This window comes from Melanaphis sacchari, unplaced genomic scaffold, assembly GCF_002803265.2.
Source record: "Melanaphis sacchari strain LSU unplaced genomic scaffold, SCAv2.0 Contig4_pilon_pilon, whole genome shotgun sequence".
In the NCBI taxonomy this organism is placed as follows: domain Eukaryota; kingdom Metazoa; phylum Arthropoda; class Insecta; order Hemiptera; family Aphididae; genus Melanaphis; species Melanaphis sacchari.
Window position 1 is genome coordinate 8,831,554 of NW_020271335.1, and position 16,443 is coordinate 8,847,996.

The 16,443-nt window shown below is 24.5% G+C and overlaps 2 protein-coding genes across 4 annotated transcripts; both read right to left on the bottom strand.

The window, feature by feature from the left end:
- Window positions 1-282: 282 nt before the first annotated feature.
- On the bottom strand, window positions 283-2,131 carry LOC112598847 (ubiquitin-conjugating enzyme E2 S). The gene is made up of 5 exons (XM_025345485.1): window positions 1,826-2,131; window positions 1,602-1,749; window positions 1,343-1,533; window positions 1,150-1,278; window positions 283-671 (listed from the first exon to the last, which is right to left on the bottom strand). The coding sequence occupies exons 1-5, from the start codon at window positions 1,832-1,834 to the stop codon at window positions 537-539; spliced, it is 612 nt and encodes a 203-aa protein (XP_025201270.1). The 5' UTR covers window positions 1,835-2,131; the 3' UTR covers window positions 283-536.
- A 3,392-nt stretch (window positions 2,132-5,523) lies between these two features.
- LOC112599100 (phosphatidylinositol 4-kinase type 2-beta) lies at window positions 5,524-13,054 on the bottom strand. Of its 3 annotated transcripts, XM_025345841.1 has the most exons (8): window positions 12,523-13,054; window positions 10,336-10,454; window positions 9,845-10,177; window positions 9,529-9,783; window positions 9,222-9,449; window positions 8,437-8,576; window positions 6,132-6,267; window positions 5,524-5,803 (listed from the first exon to the last, which is right to left on the bottom strand). In XM_025345841.1, exons 1-7 carry the CDS (start codon window positions 12,710-12,712, stop codon window positions 6,168-6,170), a joined length of 1,365 nt encoding a protein of 454 aa, XP_025201626.1. In that variant the 5' UTR covers window positions 12,713-13,054; the 3' UTR covers window positions 5,524-5,803; window positions 6,132-6,167. The 3 variants fall into 3 exon arrangements, with proteins under 3 accessions (XP_025201626.1, XP_025201625.1, XP_025201627.1); XM_025345840.1 differs by lacking the exon at window positions 5,524-5,803 and having other exon boundaries at window positions 6,128-6,267; XM_025345842.1 differs by lacking the exons at window positions 5,524-5,803; window positions 12,523-13,054 and adding an exon at window positions 10,530-10,593 and having other exon boundaries at window positions 6,128-6,267.
- Window positions 13,055-16,443: the final 3,389 nt, after the last annotated feature.

Below are 16,443 nucleotides of genomic sequence, written 5' to 3' on the forward strand. Positions count from 1 at the left end.
ATCAATTTGGGCCTTTTACTAGGGAGATAACTCATTAAATGTTATTAAAAAAAAGAACATATTCATTTAGTATATTTCTTTATTAACTACATATTGAGACCAAGTAAAAAATTTCTTTAAGTTTGAATTTATTAATAGTTATCACTTACCTGTAATGACAAAGGTTCAATCTAATCTTAGTAATAAATTTCAACATGTACTTATATAAATTTATTTATTTATTGTAACATTCTTGTAGGTAAGGAACAAAATATATAAATTTTCAGAACATTTTATATCATAATAAATTATCTATTAAATATTTTATATACATACAGGTTACCAATTTTTGAAATAGCGTAACACTTGTTTGAATTCACATAATAGAATCTTAATTTTAATACACAGCAACCGAACAAAAGACACACAAAATTTAATTGGAAAATCTAGTCGTTTAGTAGGTATTCAATCAAGGAGCTATAAAATAAATATAAAATACAGTGACGACATTTGATGAAGTTTCACCCAATATATAATACAAGTTAAATATTTATAATCTAAAGTCTTTTTAATGTTTTCCTTTTATCTTTAGTAATTTTTTTCTTTTCTACTGTTTTACTACCGGCATGTTTTTTTGCTAATGGACCATCGCTTGAATCATCTTCTCGTCCTATCTTCATACTTTTAGGTATCTGTAATAATTGATGTTATAACAAAATAATGAAGACTATAAATTGATATTACCCTTAACCTAATTTTGTAAATTTTTAAATCCATAAAAATTATTACATCTATATTAAACAAAAAAATATAAAACATATACTTTGTTCCAAAAGATAATATCCATATTTAAACACGTAACTGATAAATGAGATCTTATGTTCCTTTTACCTTTCTAAAACTAGTGACAATGTTTTGTGAAAATAACAGGATAGTGTTATTGTGGAGTAAGTTATTGGTGGAAGTCACCCAGGGTCAAACCGGTTAGAAGTTAAGGTATTATTATTTTTGGAACATAGTATAGGTAAGTACCATTTCTATTTCATTAATCAAGACCATACTATGGTAGATAATTATTTGAATTAAACAACTATACCACTACAGTATTAATGATTAATAAAATAAAAACAATATATCTTAAAACTCTAAATTTAAAACTGAAATGTATACCGGTGCATGAATTTCTGTTATCATTTGTGCTCTTTGGAAATAATGATCATATTCTTCTAATAGAAGTTTGCCAGCTTCTTCATTTAAAGCGGATTCTGCATTTGGTACTATTAATAAACACTTAATCGTCTACAAATAAAATAATATATATTGATTAAACAACATTATTAATGAAGTACATTAAATTACTTACAAGAAGAATATGTTTTATTCCTAAATCTTGTTTCCAATCCCTTTTCAAAGTGTTGACACATATTTCACCACTGCTTGCAACATTTGGATGAAAAATTTTGGTAAGAAAATAAGCTTTTGGTGGTGTGTGAGGAAAATCTTTGCCCAACACCAATTTCACATTGAACCGACCGCCTGCATATGGTGTACCAGCTGTGTAGTCAAAACAAAACATATTTACTCAGAACTGTTAGTTTCTACATATGTAGTTTTTAACATACCAGGACCATCAATGAATGCTTGGATATCGGTAACATCAGAATCGTTGACGACAATCCGTATACCTTCCGGAGGGTCTTTTATCAGTTCTTCTTGTTCCCGGACAAGTCTGCGGATGGTTTGTGGTGATAGGTTTTCGACGTTGGAAATCTTGAATTAACAGAAAAGAACGTGAAACAAATAATAAAACTAGGAAAACGATTAACACAAGATGTCAATTACTTACGGAACTCATATTCGTCAGCGAACTAATGAAATCCAATGGTACACTCTACACAATTAGTATTTATGAATATTTTATAATATTATTTTGGATGCCGACCGCCTATATCGAATCACTAAAGATTGCCTCCGTTATTCCGCGATAGGAGAGAATTCAAAATAAAATTCTCACAACAATAAAAACGATATCAGCACTCGGTATAATTCAGTTTCTGTCGTGGGCCGTGGCGTACAATAATAATTGTAAGACGGTCGACACGGACAAAGGTAGCCATTTTAACGTTTCATTCTCTTCACACCCCCACCATCGTATGTCGAGCCAATGGGATTTTGGATTTCTGAATTTTGAAACGTAACGGTTTATGATGGCCGTCCGTAACCGAAGAGGGTCGACGAATAACGAGTCGCGTTATAAAATTCAGTCGTTCAATCGCGGAATCCGGATGAGTGCGGTATTATGTAATATAATAATATAATAAATAATAATAAAATTAATACGGTTATAGGCTTTTATAGATATTAAATACTACTATATTATATAGATCCATAATAATGTAACCGTGTATACTGATAATGAAAAATGTTATCGCTTTATCGGAACATCGACCCATAATCATATGATACGTCGCATTAATGTTATTAATAATAACAATAAGTGATAAACTATTTTGTATACCAAGTTAAAATATAATAAATAATAAATGATTCTTGTGTATTATATTATTATTAAATATAGGTGAAATTGGATTAAACTGATTAAAGCGATGCTTTACGTAGTGTTATACTGACATCCCGAAACAGTGAAACGACTAACAAATATCATAGTTATGACAAAAAAGTAAGAAGTCCTACAATTTAGCATTTACGAATATGCATAAAGACTGGAGTAGGCACCAAACGTGAAACGACCAAAGACCAAACGAATGTGCGGTTGGTGACGGCCGCCTAATTAAAATCTGATATTTTAGGTAACGTTCACACACAAAATACGCGCGAAATTCAAATGTGTGTACTATTGAATTAAACAATTATTCTTGTTTACGCATGAGTGAAACCGATTACATAATCGAGTAGGATCTTTTAACATAATACACGCGTATTGAAAAAATTAATTATGAAGGTTCGGCGAGGTCAGCGAGACGTCTTTTTCATAATTTAAACTCTCGATTACGGAAATGCAATTATAGTCGGAAGTTTTCAATGGAAAGAAGCGATTTGGTCGTGATAAGATAACAGTTTCTTTAAAAAATTAATGATATAAAAAATAAAACTTCTGATAAATCAATTTTTTTTTTTTTTTGATGAAACTTAGATAAATCAAAAGCATATACGGACACGTGGTCACATATTATATAGCATAACAGTAATAGTGATAAAGATTTAAAAGTAACTACAAGGAAAGGCTCTAAATTGATTCAACTTCACGTGGGCTCGGCTCAGAGGCGTATTTAGAGGGTTGAAAAGGGGAAAGGGGGCAAATTGCAAGTTTCTTAAAGGAAGCGCTGCGCTAGAAAAGTATTATTAATAAAAATAAGATATTATTGGGCTAAGGTTTTTTTATCTGATGATCTTTTTAAGTAAACCACCGATGTATAAAAATTGATCAGGTCCCCCCTCTCGACAATTTTTTTTTTTTTAGGGGATAAAAGGGCACCAATATATTTTTACACCTAGGGCGTCAAAATCGTAAATACGCTTCTGGTTCAGCTAAAATCGGTTTTATACCTTAATGTAAGCTCTTATATAAAATACTAAAAGAACTTCTTCTGATTATCATTCAAAAATTAATAGTGAAATTAAAGTGGTTTTTAAAATTTAAAATTTGTTAATTACGCAAATAACTATTAAATGGAATTAAATAAAGCACCAACAATCAATTCAAAATAATAAATTGTTCAAGACTGGTTAAATGATAAAAATATTTCATACTCACCTTTAGAAACCAAAGTGAAGCTACTTGAAAAAAGTAGAATAAATAAAAAGAAGAACGAGTATACGAACCAAACGAAAAGAGACATACAAAGCGGATCATGAAATGGTTTGTCTTCCACTGTATCATTGGTCAATATAACCATACAGGTTATAGGTTTAGATTATTTTAATTATTTTAATACTAAAAGTTTTTGTTTTATATTTAGAAAAATGCTAAACAATTTGCAATAGAAGTCAAGAACAAAAATATTTAAAAATGTATTATGTGTATAGTGTATTTAAATATAATATACTTGATTTCATATAATACTTATTTGATAGAAACCTGTTGTACTAATGTAAGTGTATAACTTCTATTAATATGTTGTTTCAATAGTTTTTTGCTATTATTTTAAAATTTGTTAGGTACGCAAATGCATGATGACAAAACAATATGTTTAACTGTTTAATAATGTCTATTATTCTGAAAAAATACTCAAAGTAAAACCAATCTATAGGCTATAATAAATGGCTATATGTATGGTTAAATTACATAAATTGCTACAATATACACGATAAAAAAACAGTTATTGTTTATTTTATTATAGTGAAACTGAGTGAATTTCCACGCCACCTTGGATATTATATCGAATAATAACGCAACTGTAAATTACTAGATATGTACTCATTATTTACAAGACTATTATGTTTTACACATTTTTTTTCACTTTGGGATCCCAAAAATGGCTTAATATAAATAAATTTTAAATATTAAGTAAACAAAATTACAAACACAAATATTATTAAACTAAATTACAAATGTAAAAAAAAAATAATAATAAATTAACTTGATAATAATATGATAACCAAGTTCAATTTTTTTGCTTCTATTCAAAGAAATGGATTATCTCTATGTGTTAAATGCTAAATTATATTTATAAAATAATAATAATAATAATTTATTATAACTCAATTCATGAAAATAGGTATAAATTAAATTTTTAGAATAATATTGAATATCTACCAGGACTTTTTTGAGGAAAGCAATATTTAGAGCCTCACTTTGAAACAACTAGAGTACAAAATATGTTAAAACATAACTAGCTAATAATTATTCATACAAGGTAGAATTGAATTAACCTTCTAGCTAGTCATAAGTATTGTATAATTTAGTTTGTTTGCATTATATCGGTTGTATTAGAAAATATGATTTATATAAATAATTATCAAACTAATGCTGAAAATGTATTTGTTTATTCCTTATAAAATTATTCACTATACAACAACAAATGCACACTATAATTTTAACAATTAGAATAAACTAAACCAATAATATATATAAATGTGTAACATTATGATACGTGAGCTAATTAAGCTGATAAATTATTTAGTTAAATTATATAATGAATTATAAAGTATATGACACAATGTCAAAATCCCAAATAGAATAAAAGAAATAAACTGATCACAGAAAATGTCCCTTAGACATTAATTTACAAAAGAAAAATTTAATTCCAGAATTTAATATTGTTTTATAAAATTAACAGATAAAATACAATTCTAATGATGAAACTTTCTATTTTTTGTATTTAATTAAGTTCAGTATTAACTATATCAAAAATTAAATAAAACATTTTTATTTTTATTTCATATTTCATTTAATGTTTGAGTATAAATAACAATAAAATGTTTATAAATAATAGTGGAATGGAAAAATAATTATTATTAAACTACAATGCAGAAAAATAACTTATATAATAAATTTAAATAATATATTACGATTGAATTAGGAACTGAATTAAATGAAAAATATCAGTTATCAATTGCAAAATGATTGCAATTTTTGTCTCAAAGACTTACAGAATTATATATAACTGACGTTAATAAACATTATCTCAGTTCCAAATGCAACCTTGACTTTTAATTTATTAAAAAAAAATTACAATTAAAATAACTATAGGCTGTTTATCCCTGTTTGCCGAAAAAATATCAAGTATTATTTTAAATACATCCACAGCCTTCTATAATTATTTATTACACACAATGTTGACATTATTTTCAATGTTTAAAACTGAAAAAAAATTAATTTATCAATTAGTTTATTAATTTGAGACTAGAACTAGATGCAAAATTAAGTGATTTACTTCATTATTAACAGAAGTAAAACATACAATAAAACGTATAAATTAAATAATAGATTTTTCGTTTTAAATCTCAAGGATTATATATTATTTTCTTAATAACTAATTGTGATAATCAGACAATGTATGTATTAAATAATTTAAAACTAACAATAACTGATCAAAAAACTTAAGCAACAAAAATAAAGACAATTTTGTAAAAAATCTATTATCTGTAATGTTGCAATTAAAATAAACATTTAAAAAAAAAACACTGACCAGTATTAACATTTATGTATTCTAAATAAAGAGCATTTAACACCATGAAAAGAAAGGACTTTTGTTTTGAAATCTTTGAGTAAATGTATCGCTGAATGAACGAAACTTGGAAGTAGTTCCCACATGACCTTTAGACCTGAAAAATAAAAATAATATTATATAAAGCTTGACAAGACTTATTTTACAGAAAAAAAAAAATTAATTTGCTATTGATTGTAAATATTGTCTTAAATAAGAGTAACTCTAGTCTGCAATCTTCTGCATTATGGGTATAACTAACATACATCATATGATATGGTCTCGAGTCACTTAATTATACTAATACCGCTTAGCTTACATTTTTCTAAAATTAATACGGTTAGGCAATTTTTAGTTGTGACCAATTGTTAGAAATGAAGGCTGTAGATAAAAACCAATTTAACTGATGATTGTAGTATTTAGGTCTGACTCAAACGAACAAAAATTGATCACTGTGTCTGAGGTTACTCTTGCACAAGATAGAGTATAGGTAAGGATATAACATTTGGACAACTCCAAAATTATTATGCCTATAGTCAATCTAGATTAGTAAAAAGGAAAAGGAAAAAATACAGAACACCCTTTTACTAAATATTTACTACAATAAATAACTACATCATAATATTATATTGGGTTCAATTGGTATTAATCAAAATAATGTAGGTGCTCCTGGATATGGGGTCTACAAATGCATATGGTCTATAATCATATGTGCAGACCACATATCCAAGCAGCAATTAAAATAAAATAAAAATAAAATTTGGAGTATACAAGTTTTGAATTTTTTGCCCATATTTATCGTTGGGTACTAAAAAATAAAATTATTGATGTACGACAGTGTAATATAGTTCATTAAATAAGTTTGTAAGTAATCTAATGGTTGTCAATCATTCATCATGTTCTTATTATTTTTGTATAGTTATTAGTTTGACATATAATTAAAGATTTTTATTTTTTATCGTCAATAGTGAAGAAAATACCACTGTTTTTAAGAGAACATGGTTTATTGGACACTGTTGAAGAAATATTATTATGCCATAAAATATATGATAGTGAAATGATAGATGCTAGAAAACTTAATTGCGAGTGATTTTTATTTGTTCTCTAAAGTAAAAAAAAGAGTATCCAACACTTTGAGTAGTATATGACAGAGGAATAACTTTTTTTACTATGAGGACTTGAACAAGTCTGATAGTAAACTAAAACTGATGGAAATTTTAGAATTGATAATATTTTTTTATCGGACATACCTTTGAAGACAATAGTTACCTTAACAGATAGATACCAGGAGACGGTTACAGACTGATTTGATATGCATCATGAAGTATGATCAAATATTTTTCAAAAATGACCAAAGATAAACATTGTCATAAATTCAATACAGATTGACAAGGCTAGATTCACTGGAAAAAGGAAATATAACCGTGGAAGGTTACTTCAACAAAACAGTGTGATGCTGAACTGCTTAACAATAGAAACCATGGAAAAAAATGGATGGACCTTGGGTTTTTAGGCTTAAAAATGGTTTTGACTACCAATAATTTTATATTCTTTGAAGAGATAAAAGTACATTACTATTATTTATTCAGCAAGATTATGAAACTTGCTTAACCTAACTTGTTTGTTGCATTTTTGAGAGATATTAAAGCAGTTTATCATTAAGGTATACCTGAGCACCATAATTTTGATATAAATAGTCAAGCATATAACTTTAAACTCTATTTAAAATAAAAATATACCAATAGACAAGAACATCAAATTTAATATAAAATATTATGATATTAAGCACCAAAATGGGTTGATTTTTTTTATATTTTAATTTTAAAGCAAGTTGTGAACATTTAAAAATTAAGTGTTTATTAAGTTCAAAACACTCATAACTGGCTTCAAAATCAAAATATAGTAAAAAACCCCATAAGGCTCTAGATAATATTCTTACTTTTGAATTTAAATATAGGACATTTTACTCTAGTACTAAAAATAACAAAGTAAAATAAATTATTCTGAACATAATTTACAATGCTTGGTATTCGTAGTAAAATGGAGACAAAACAAACAACAATAATGTCCTCTTAACTCTCTTAATAATAAGATTTATAAATATCTTTAAAAAAAAATACTTAATTAATTACTTAGATAAATACTTTTAACAATATGATATTAAAATTAACATGTCATTTTTAATACTGTATATTTTTTAAATTTTAATATGGATACTATATATAAAAATAATTATTAATTGCAAACACCAAACTATAGATAATTAATTAATATTTTTTGTCATTACCTTTCAACAATGACAGCTGGCATTTGAACAAGTTGTACAGGACTTTTGCCATCTTTTAGAGCTTGAGTTAAATTTAATATCTGTCCACGCATAACACTCATTTGCTTTTCAAACATATGTCTATCAAATCCTTTGTCCATCTGCAAGTTGAAATATATTAACAATGATTAACTTAGCTATTTTTTATAAGCACCAACAATTATGGCTAGTTCACAGATAATTTTTTATAATTCAGCCTTTGTGCAATACAATGAATTAGTTAGTCACTAAAATACATTTTTAAATAAAATATATTTAAAATTTAATCTTAAGCATTGATAATTCAATCATTTTTACTAAAAAAAAAAACATTATAATAAGACAAAAATTATAAATTAACAGCATCAACATTTATGAGACACAACTTTGATTTAACAAAATGTATATATTTATACACAATTAAGTATTACAGTAAATACTGAATTGACATTAACTATCTCATTATTAATTAAATTGAATAAGTAACTATGAAATATTTAAAGAAATTACCAAAATCTTTAAGAGTCTTAAGCTAAAATTACAAATTGAATCACTAACTTAAATTATTACACATACAAATATAATACATATACTCATATAAAAAACCTTCTATAAGGATATGATATATCAATGATTTAACAAAGTGATAATATCAATTCAATTTTATTTTAATTGTATTTTTTTTTTTTTTTAAGAAGTTTAAATATGATATAATTTAAAAAAACCTCAACTAGTTTTTGGGATATACTATTTGTAAGTACTATTACCTTAAACAAATTGTAAAGATCATCACACAAATCTTGAACAAAATTCATATCTGATAGATAAGGTAATACTAGTTCTCTCGTATCCTTACTGAATGGAATTTTTGCTTGTGGAAGCCATGCCCAATGATAGGGATATGCACGCCATGAGTCAGGATGTTTAAATGGAAATGCTAAACCATTATCAATAGCTGCTATCTTTATGTCTGGTTCTTGAACACTATTCCATTCCTATAGAAATATAAACACCAATAATTATTTATTTAAATATTTTAAAATAAACATAAACATAAATGATAATTTGACTTACATTTGAGCTTTCACTAACAGTAGAATTTGTAAGACTAGCATTTGGGCTTGAGCTTAAGCTCGGTTGATCATACCTAATCAACCAATTATCATTACCTCGATCAGTATTTCGAATAATGTAATCTAACACAACTAGCCTTTCAAATTGAATTTGAAAACGGGATTGAAGATTTAATGGTAATGGAGCTAATTCAAGTCGTCTAAGCCAATATTCAGCATCTTTATAACCTTCCATGAATAATTGGAAGGATCCTATCTGAAAGCAAAAATATACATATTATCAAATTAGTCAAAAAAATTTAATTTACTTTAAATACTTTGGGCCTAAGACCAAGTCTGTTAAATCGCCGTCCCAATTTAGGAAAATGATCGTTGATAGCATGTTTCATTCTAGTCTTCTCTCTGTCTATACGTCCATAGTTGAATGTCTCACTAACCAATTTTGCAACCTTAGTTTTAGGTACAATATTTAATCCAAGTTTTGTCGATACAAGACTTGCACCAGCTTCTGATAGGTATCCTTGATTAGGTATTAAACAAGAACGACCAAAGCAACAAGGACAACAGTTTTTATGTAACCATTTAATCCATTTTGGATTCAACAAACCATAAGGTTCTTCATCTTTTGGTTTGAAAACACCAATAATTTTCTAAAATATAAAATAATTTGTTTTAATAATTTTATTAGCAAATGACAACAATAAAAATCACAATAAATAGATTCTATTTAGTCATGCATTTTAAATTTAGAACGGTTAGAATTAGAGCTATTTACTTTAAAATATATATATTTGCAAACAAAACTTACACTATTTGTATCTTTGACAAAATAGCTGCCACTGGACCCTTGATAAATGCGCTCAGGAAAGACACTATTATCTATAGCTAACTCTGATTGTTTAATAACATAACTGAATGCTGGATCATCTACAAAAAAAATAAAATAACAAATTATATTTTATGTTATTTTTTATACATACAACAAATAGATATATAATTTACTATAGTTTTCAAAACAATCATAATCAACTTTAATTATATCTTCAAACATTATGAGTTTAAAATACTATAAATTATAAAACAATATTGAATTTCCTAAATTAATCATGTGCCTTACTAAATTTAAAGATAATAAAATAACTTTTTATTCAAATACATATAATAATGTAAATAATGATTTAAACATTATCAGTATTTAAGATAATAATATTATGTAGTTTACAGTATTATCCATTCTTTCTACATAACACATTTAGTCAAGTACTTAAAAAGGTGTGGTATATAATTAGATGAATTTCTCATAACAATATAACCTATTACTTAGAATTGATATAACACATAAACATTATACAGCTTCAATCAAACTCTAGTGGTAAACAGATAACACAAAAATAACAATTGACCTTTAGTTATTAACTTTCAGTAATCAATAACCGATTACACAGCATAATATTATATTAAATATATTAATACATACATAATACTATAATATAATAAGTACTTTGCTAAATATTTTATCATATCTAATAAGATATATTATAGAACATTGTAAGATATACATGCATATTTTTTTTTAGATCAGTAAAATAATTTTAAAATTAAATAAAACAGTTCATGGTTCATGAAATAAAATACTATTTTTAAGAAAAACCGATACTTGAAATATTTTTATATAGACAGAATAAAGTTATTAGTGACATTACTTTTTCATCCACTCTAAATTATATTTCTTTTCTTTTTTTTTAATTATATAGCATAGCATAGGCCCCAAGGATAAACCATTTAAATTAATTATTTAATATCTATTAAAAATAAAAAAAATTATCAAACTATTTATGCTAAATTGATAAAATTAAAAATTCCCAGTAATTATTTTGATTTAAAAAATATTATAGTTCTTAGTTGACATACCTATCAATACCAATTCAGATAAAATTATATCATTGAATCTATTGTACTTAAAAATAGTTATTTATTATTATTATTACTATATTCAAATTGTAAGTGCATTTTTTACAACAACCATGAAGGAAAAAAAACTTATAGATATATTACATTCATGAAAAATGTATATCATCATAAATGTGATATGCAATATTATAATTTACTTGCCATATGATAATTATCCTCATTCATAGGTATTGTGGTGACTCATTGTAGAATAATATACCCATAAAATATATTTTTTGTTTTTATTTTATTATATAGATATAGGTACTTCAACTAATATCTAACATGCCATTTAATTGAATTATTTAGATTAATTAATATTTTAATTATATTCATCCTATATTAAATTTCTTAAATTATGTATTTTTAATGAGTAAACATAATAGGTACTCAACATAACTCACCTATCACAAGTGAGCTCAAAACAAAAAGAAAGTTAAATTACAATTTAAGCTAAAGATGATATAATACATTTAAGTTTATTGATTATTTGATTATGTATTAAGCTCAATATTATGATTTGAAAAATTATGCAATGCAAATATTGATATTATTAAATAATAGTCTTAAGAATGATTAAACAAATATTACAAGTTTAGTAAAGCCATAGAATATAATGAGATCTATGGTAAAACATAAACCAAATGGATGTTTAACATTATATCTTATTTTAATAATTACTCATAATTAAAATAAATTAAATGATAATAATTACTTAGTTTAATTATGTATAAATAAATATACTTTAGCAGATTAATGGTAATTGTTAATTATTGATAATCTCTTGATGTATTGAGTTATTAATCAATACACAAACTATTAGAGGTTATTTAATATTCTTTATATTAGTTAAATTAGTCTTATTAGTTATTACTTATATCTTATAATGTATAGGTACATAATAAATAATATTATAATAATTAATAATAGTATAATAAATACTGATAAACAATAAGTTATACAACTAAATAGTAAATACCTACTTAGAAGTATTTTACTATTAACAGATGATTATATGTATATGAAAATGAATTAATTTAGTTACCTGGAAAATGATTATAACCCGGAGTATGATCCATGCGTCCCAGTAGAGGTTGATTCTCTCTATCTTTGGGGTCCAGATTGTCGCTTAAAGGCTGTTCGAATTCAATGTCAGGTACGATTGGCTGGTAAATAGATGTAGTAGGTGACGGTTGCTGTAGAATACAGTTGGGTTGCAAACTATCTTCGCTCATTTAGACAGTCGAAAACAAAGATTTGCCAAAACAAGGACACCTGAGAAACTGGTACTAGGCCCACAACGAACAAGGTTAGTCATAAATTCGATAATTATATGATAAACTAGACAGCCATGTGAAATCAATGGACAGCATAGAAAATAGAAATGCAAGAATAAACTGATTAAAATAATTATTCACGATTTGAAATCAAAATGTAATACTTAAATAATCGTAATTCGTAGTAAAAATAACTAGTAATAATAATAATTCTATTAAATATTAAATCGAACACAGACACAGATGTTTTTTGAAAACGAACATTTGCTACATCAGTTCAGTAGTTCAGTTTGCTTTATTAAGTAGTTTTCGTATTGCTGCTATCTCCGTCCTTCGACGTTGTCCGACTGATAAATGATAATGTAGAGAACAACAATACAATAATTGATTGCGTATATTGTTCCATGAAATGACAACGTTGTAATACTTTAATAATAAAAAAAAATTAACAATAATTTATTTACGTCCACGGTTATAGCATATTTTAATTTTCTATGGTTATACATATCGTAGTTACGTCATAATCATAGACATACAGATGTCTAACAGTCTTACACATATTGTTAAATATTGTTTTGATGTTTAATGTTTAATTAATTTATTATGTCTATGCTCAATGGTTATGATTAATAGACTCCAATAAGTAAGCTTGCCATTCATTTCGGTTTTAACAGCATATTCCAATTATGGGAGCCGAGAGAAAATAACTTTAATATTGTATTATTTAATATTTGATAATAAAATATTGAATAATATTGTACATATAGAATCATTATATCATTATCGTATTATGCTATCTAAATTTTATCAACATTTTTTCAGGTTTATTTGTCTTTTTTTAAAAAAAAAAAACGCTTCAGAAATTTTAAACTTGAAACTAAAAAAAAAAAAAAATGGGTTATTCAATATGATGTCCTGATTGTGTTTTTATTTTAGTCATTAATCATTGTATTGAATAAAAAAAAATGCCATAATAATAACAACTCTACAATATTAAAATAACCACATATACACTCATACGAGTCATTTCCATTGGTGGAAAGTGGATGGGAGATGCCTAACCTCTCCAAATGTCTGAAAATAAAAATAAAATTACAATATTATTATTCTTTTAGAAATAATAATAAGAAAAGTACAAAATATATAAAATATTTTCCACAAAAATATAATAAATTTTAACTAAAAATAACTAATTACTTTTCTTGAAGTATAGGCACTTCGTAAACGCCAAACGGTAATTAACTATCTTTGTATTAAAAATAATCTAAAAAACTTTACTTCCGATGCATAGTTGATTGAAATTTAATAAATTAAATAAATCATTTTAGGTTTACGAAAAAAATAGATTTTAAACAAAAAAGACGAGCTATTTGAACTAATAATGTAATAATAGGGTATTAAATAAAATTGTCGCATGTCTACAATATTTTTAAATTTTTCTCAAAAACAACTTCAGAAGACATTTTAATACATACAAATAGGTACTGTATTTTAGTTTTCGACAAAAATTGATATTTATATTTTATTTCAACTCAAAAAAGAATAATCGTAGAATCTTGAAGTATTAACGAAGTGTTAAAATAAATACTTAATTATTATCTACAAACGGTATAATTGTCAAATATTTTAGCTCTTTTTAAGCTATTTATAAATAATTAAAATTTTCTATTTTTTTTATGTCAATAAAAAATGTTTACTTTAGAAAAAGAATTAAATATTAAATACAAGGTTACTCATAAGTTTTGCAATATGTATTAAATCTTCCGAAAAATTAATTTAATACGAGTGATTGTATTTTAACAACATTGTTTATGCATCTGTATAATACTGTAATAGGTAATCATTTTCATTTTCTCTTCAAACGATTTTTGATATTGTGTTTTAATTTCTAATTGAAAAATGAATATTAGCAGTTACTTGAAATTTTCACTACCTAAATATTTATGTTAGTATTTAGTATACACAGACATTTTATCCATTTAAATTTGAAATTATTATTTTTTTATTTTTCTCTATAAATATAAATTAAAAGGTATTCACTGAAACGAAATTCTTGAAAATTTAATACAAGATCCCACATAAGTTGTTTATATATCTGTAAAAAAAATATTAAAATATATATGATCAATGTTTAAATGCATTTGAAGTTAAAATGTTAACAAAATTTGTTACAATCGTAAACTTTACAAAGTATTATAATAAATATTAATTTAAAATGTAAATATTATTATACAATATAAATATAACAAATGCAATTAATTCTATTTAGTCTATATTCCATAATAATTAATTTGAGCCGGCGCAATGATTAGGCAATTTTGATGATTCCATGTTTTGAATATCAAATTTTGTATTTAAACTCATCATAATGTATAAATAATATTATTAGGTATTTATGCTATTTTATTCTTTATTTTACCTTAATAATTATATTATATTAGGTAGTTGTAAAATAATTTTGATTAAAAAAAAAAAAAAAAACTTAAAAACTTTTAAGTTATAATACTGCTCTTTCTACTAATGGATTAAAAAACTATTTTAGTTTTTTTTTTTTTTTGTAATGGGTATATTTACAAATCTGGGTATATGAATAATATGTTAATAGATTGTAGTATGTGTCATATTTGAAACTAAGTTCATCTAATAAATATCATATCTAACAATATAAAGGTAAAATAAATGCTTTAAAAAATATATATTTTTAAATAATTTTACTGGCCATGTAGAAGACTGCTGTTATACATAAATTATTAATATATGTATAAAATAATATCATATATTAATGCAATGACTGTACTAATGTGCAAACAATTATTTTTACAGTAAATAGTACAGTTTTAAATTGTTAACTATTTTATTATAAAATAATAAGTTTTAACAATATAATTAATATAAATAATAAACAAAATTATAAAGGATTTATTATAATTTTTTTTAAAAAAATAATAATATTAAAATATTATATAAAAACATGGTGTGGTTTTAAATTAAAAAAAAAAAGATATCAATTTATACAGATTAAAAATTAAACTAACTACCTAACAATTATAATTATGAGTACCTAAGTTTTTAATGAAAATAGTTCATTACAACTAAACAAGTAACTCCTAAATTTATTAATTTTAATTTTATGATTAATATTGTTTTACAAGCTTGTTTATAAATAAATTATTGAGTATCATTTTAAAATTCATTAACAATCTAAAATACTTATATAATAGATCAATTATATTAATATAATAATTACTATTAAGATAATATTACTATCTTATTATGAAAATAATTCATTAAAATATTCTAAAAAATATTTTTATTTCCTAAATAACATTCATAAGTTATGAATACATTTTAAATTTTACAAATGACTAATACCAACTTAAGTAATTTATTTTTCAAATAAAAAATAGGAACTAATTTAAAGTTATGTACAGGAATTGAAACTCCATGTTATATTATTTGATAAGCGGTATATTCAAAAAATCTGGTTTAACATAAATCCACTAAAGAAATTCAAAATGGGTATGTCCGTCTCAAATCCTACTTATATAATTAATTTACTATTTTATTCTGGTGGCTGGTTATATTAAATAATTTGAAGATAACAGCTGTTTTTAAAACTTTTTGAATTTTTCTAGTTTAATATTTTCTAGTTAAATTAGTTATGTTGTATGTATAATTGTTGAGCTGTT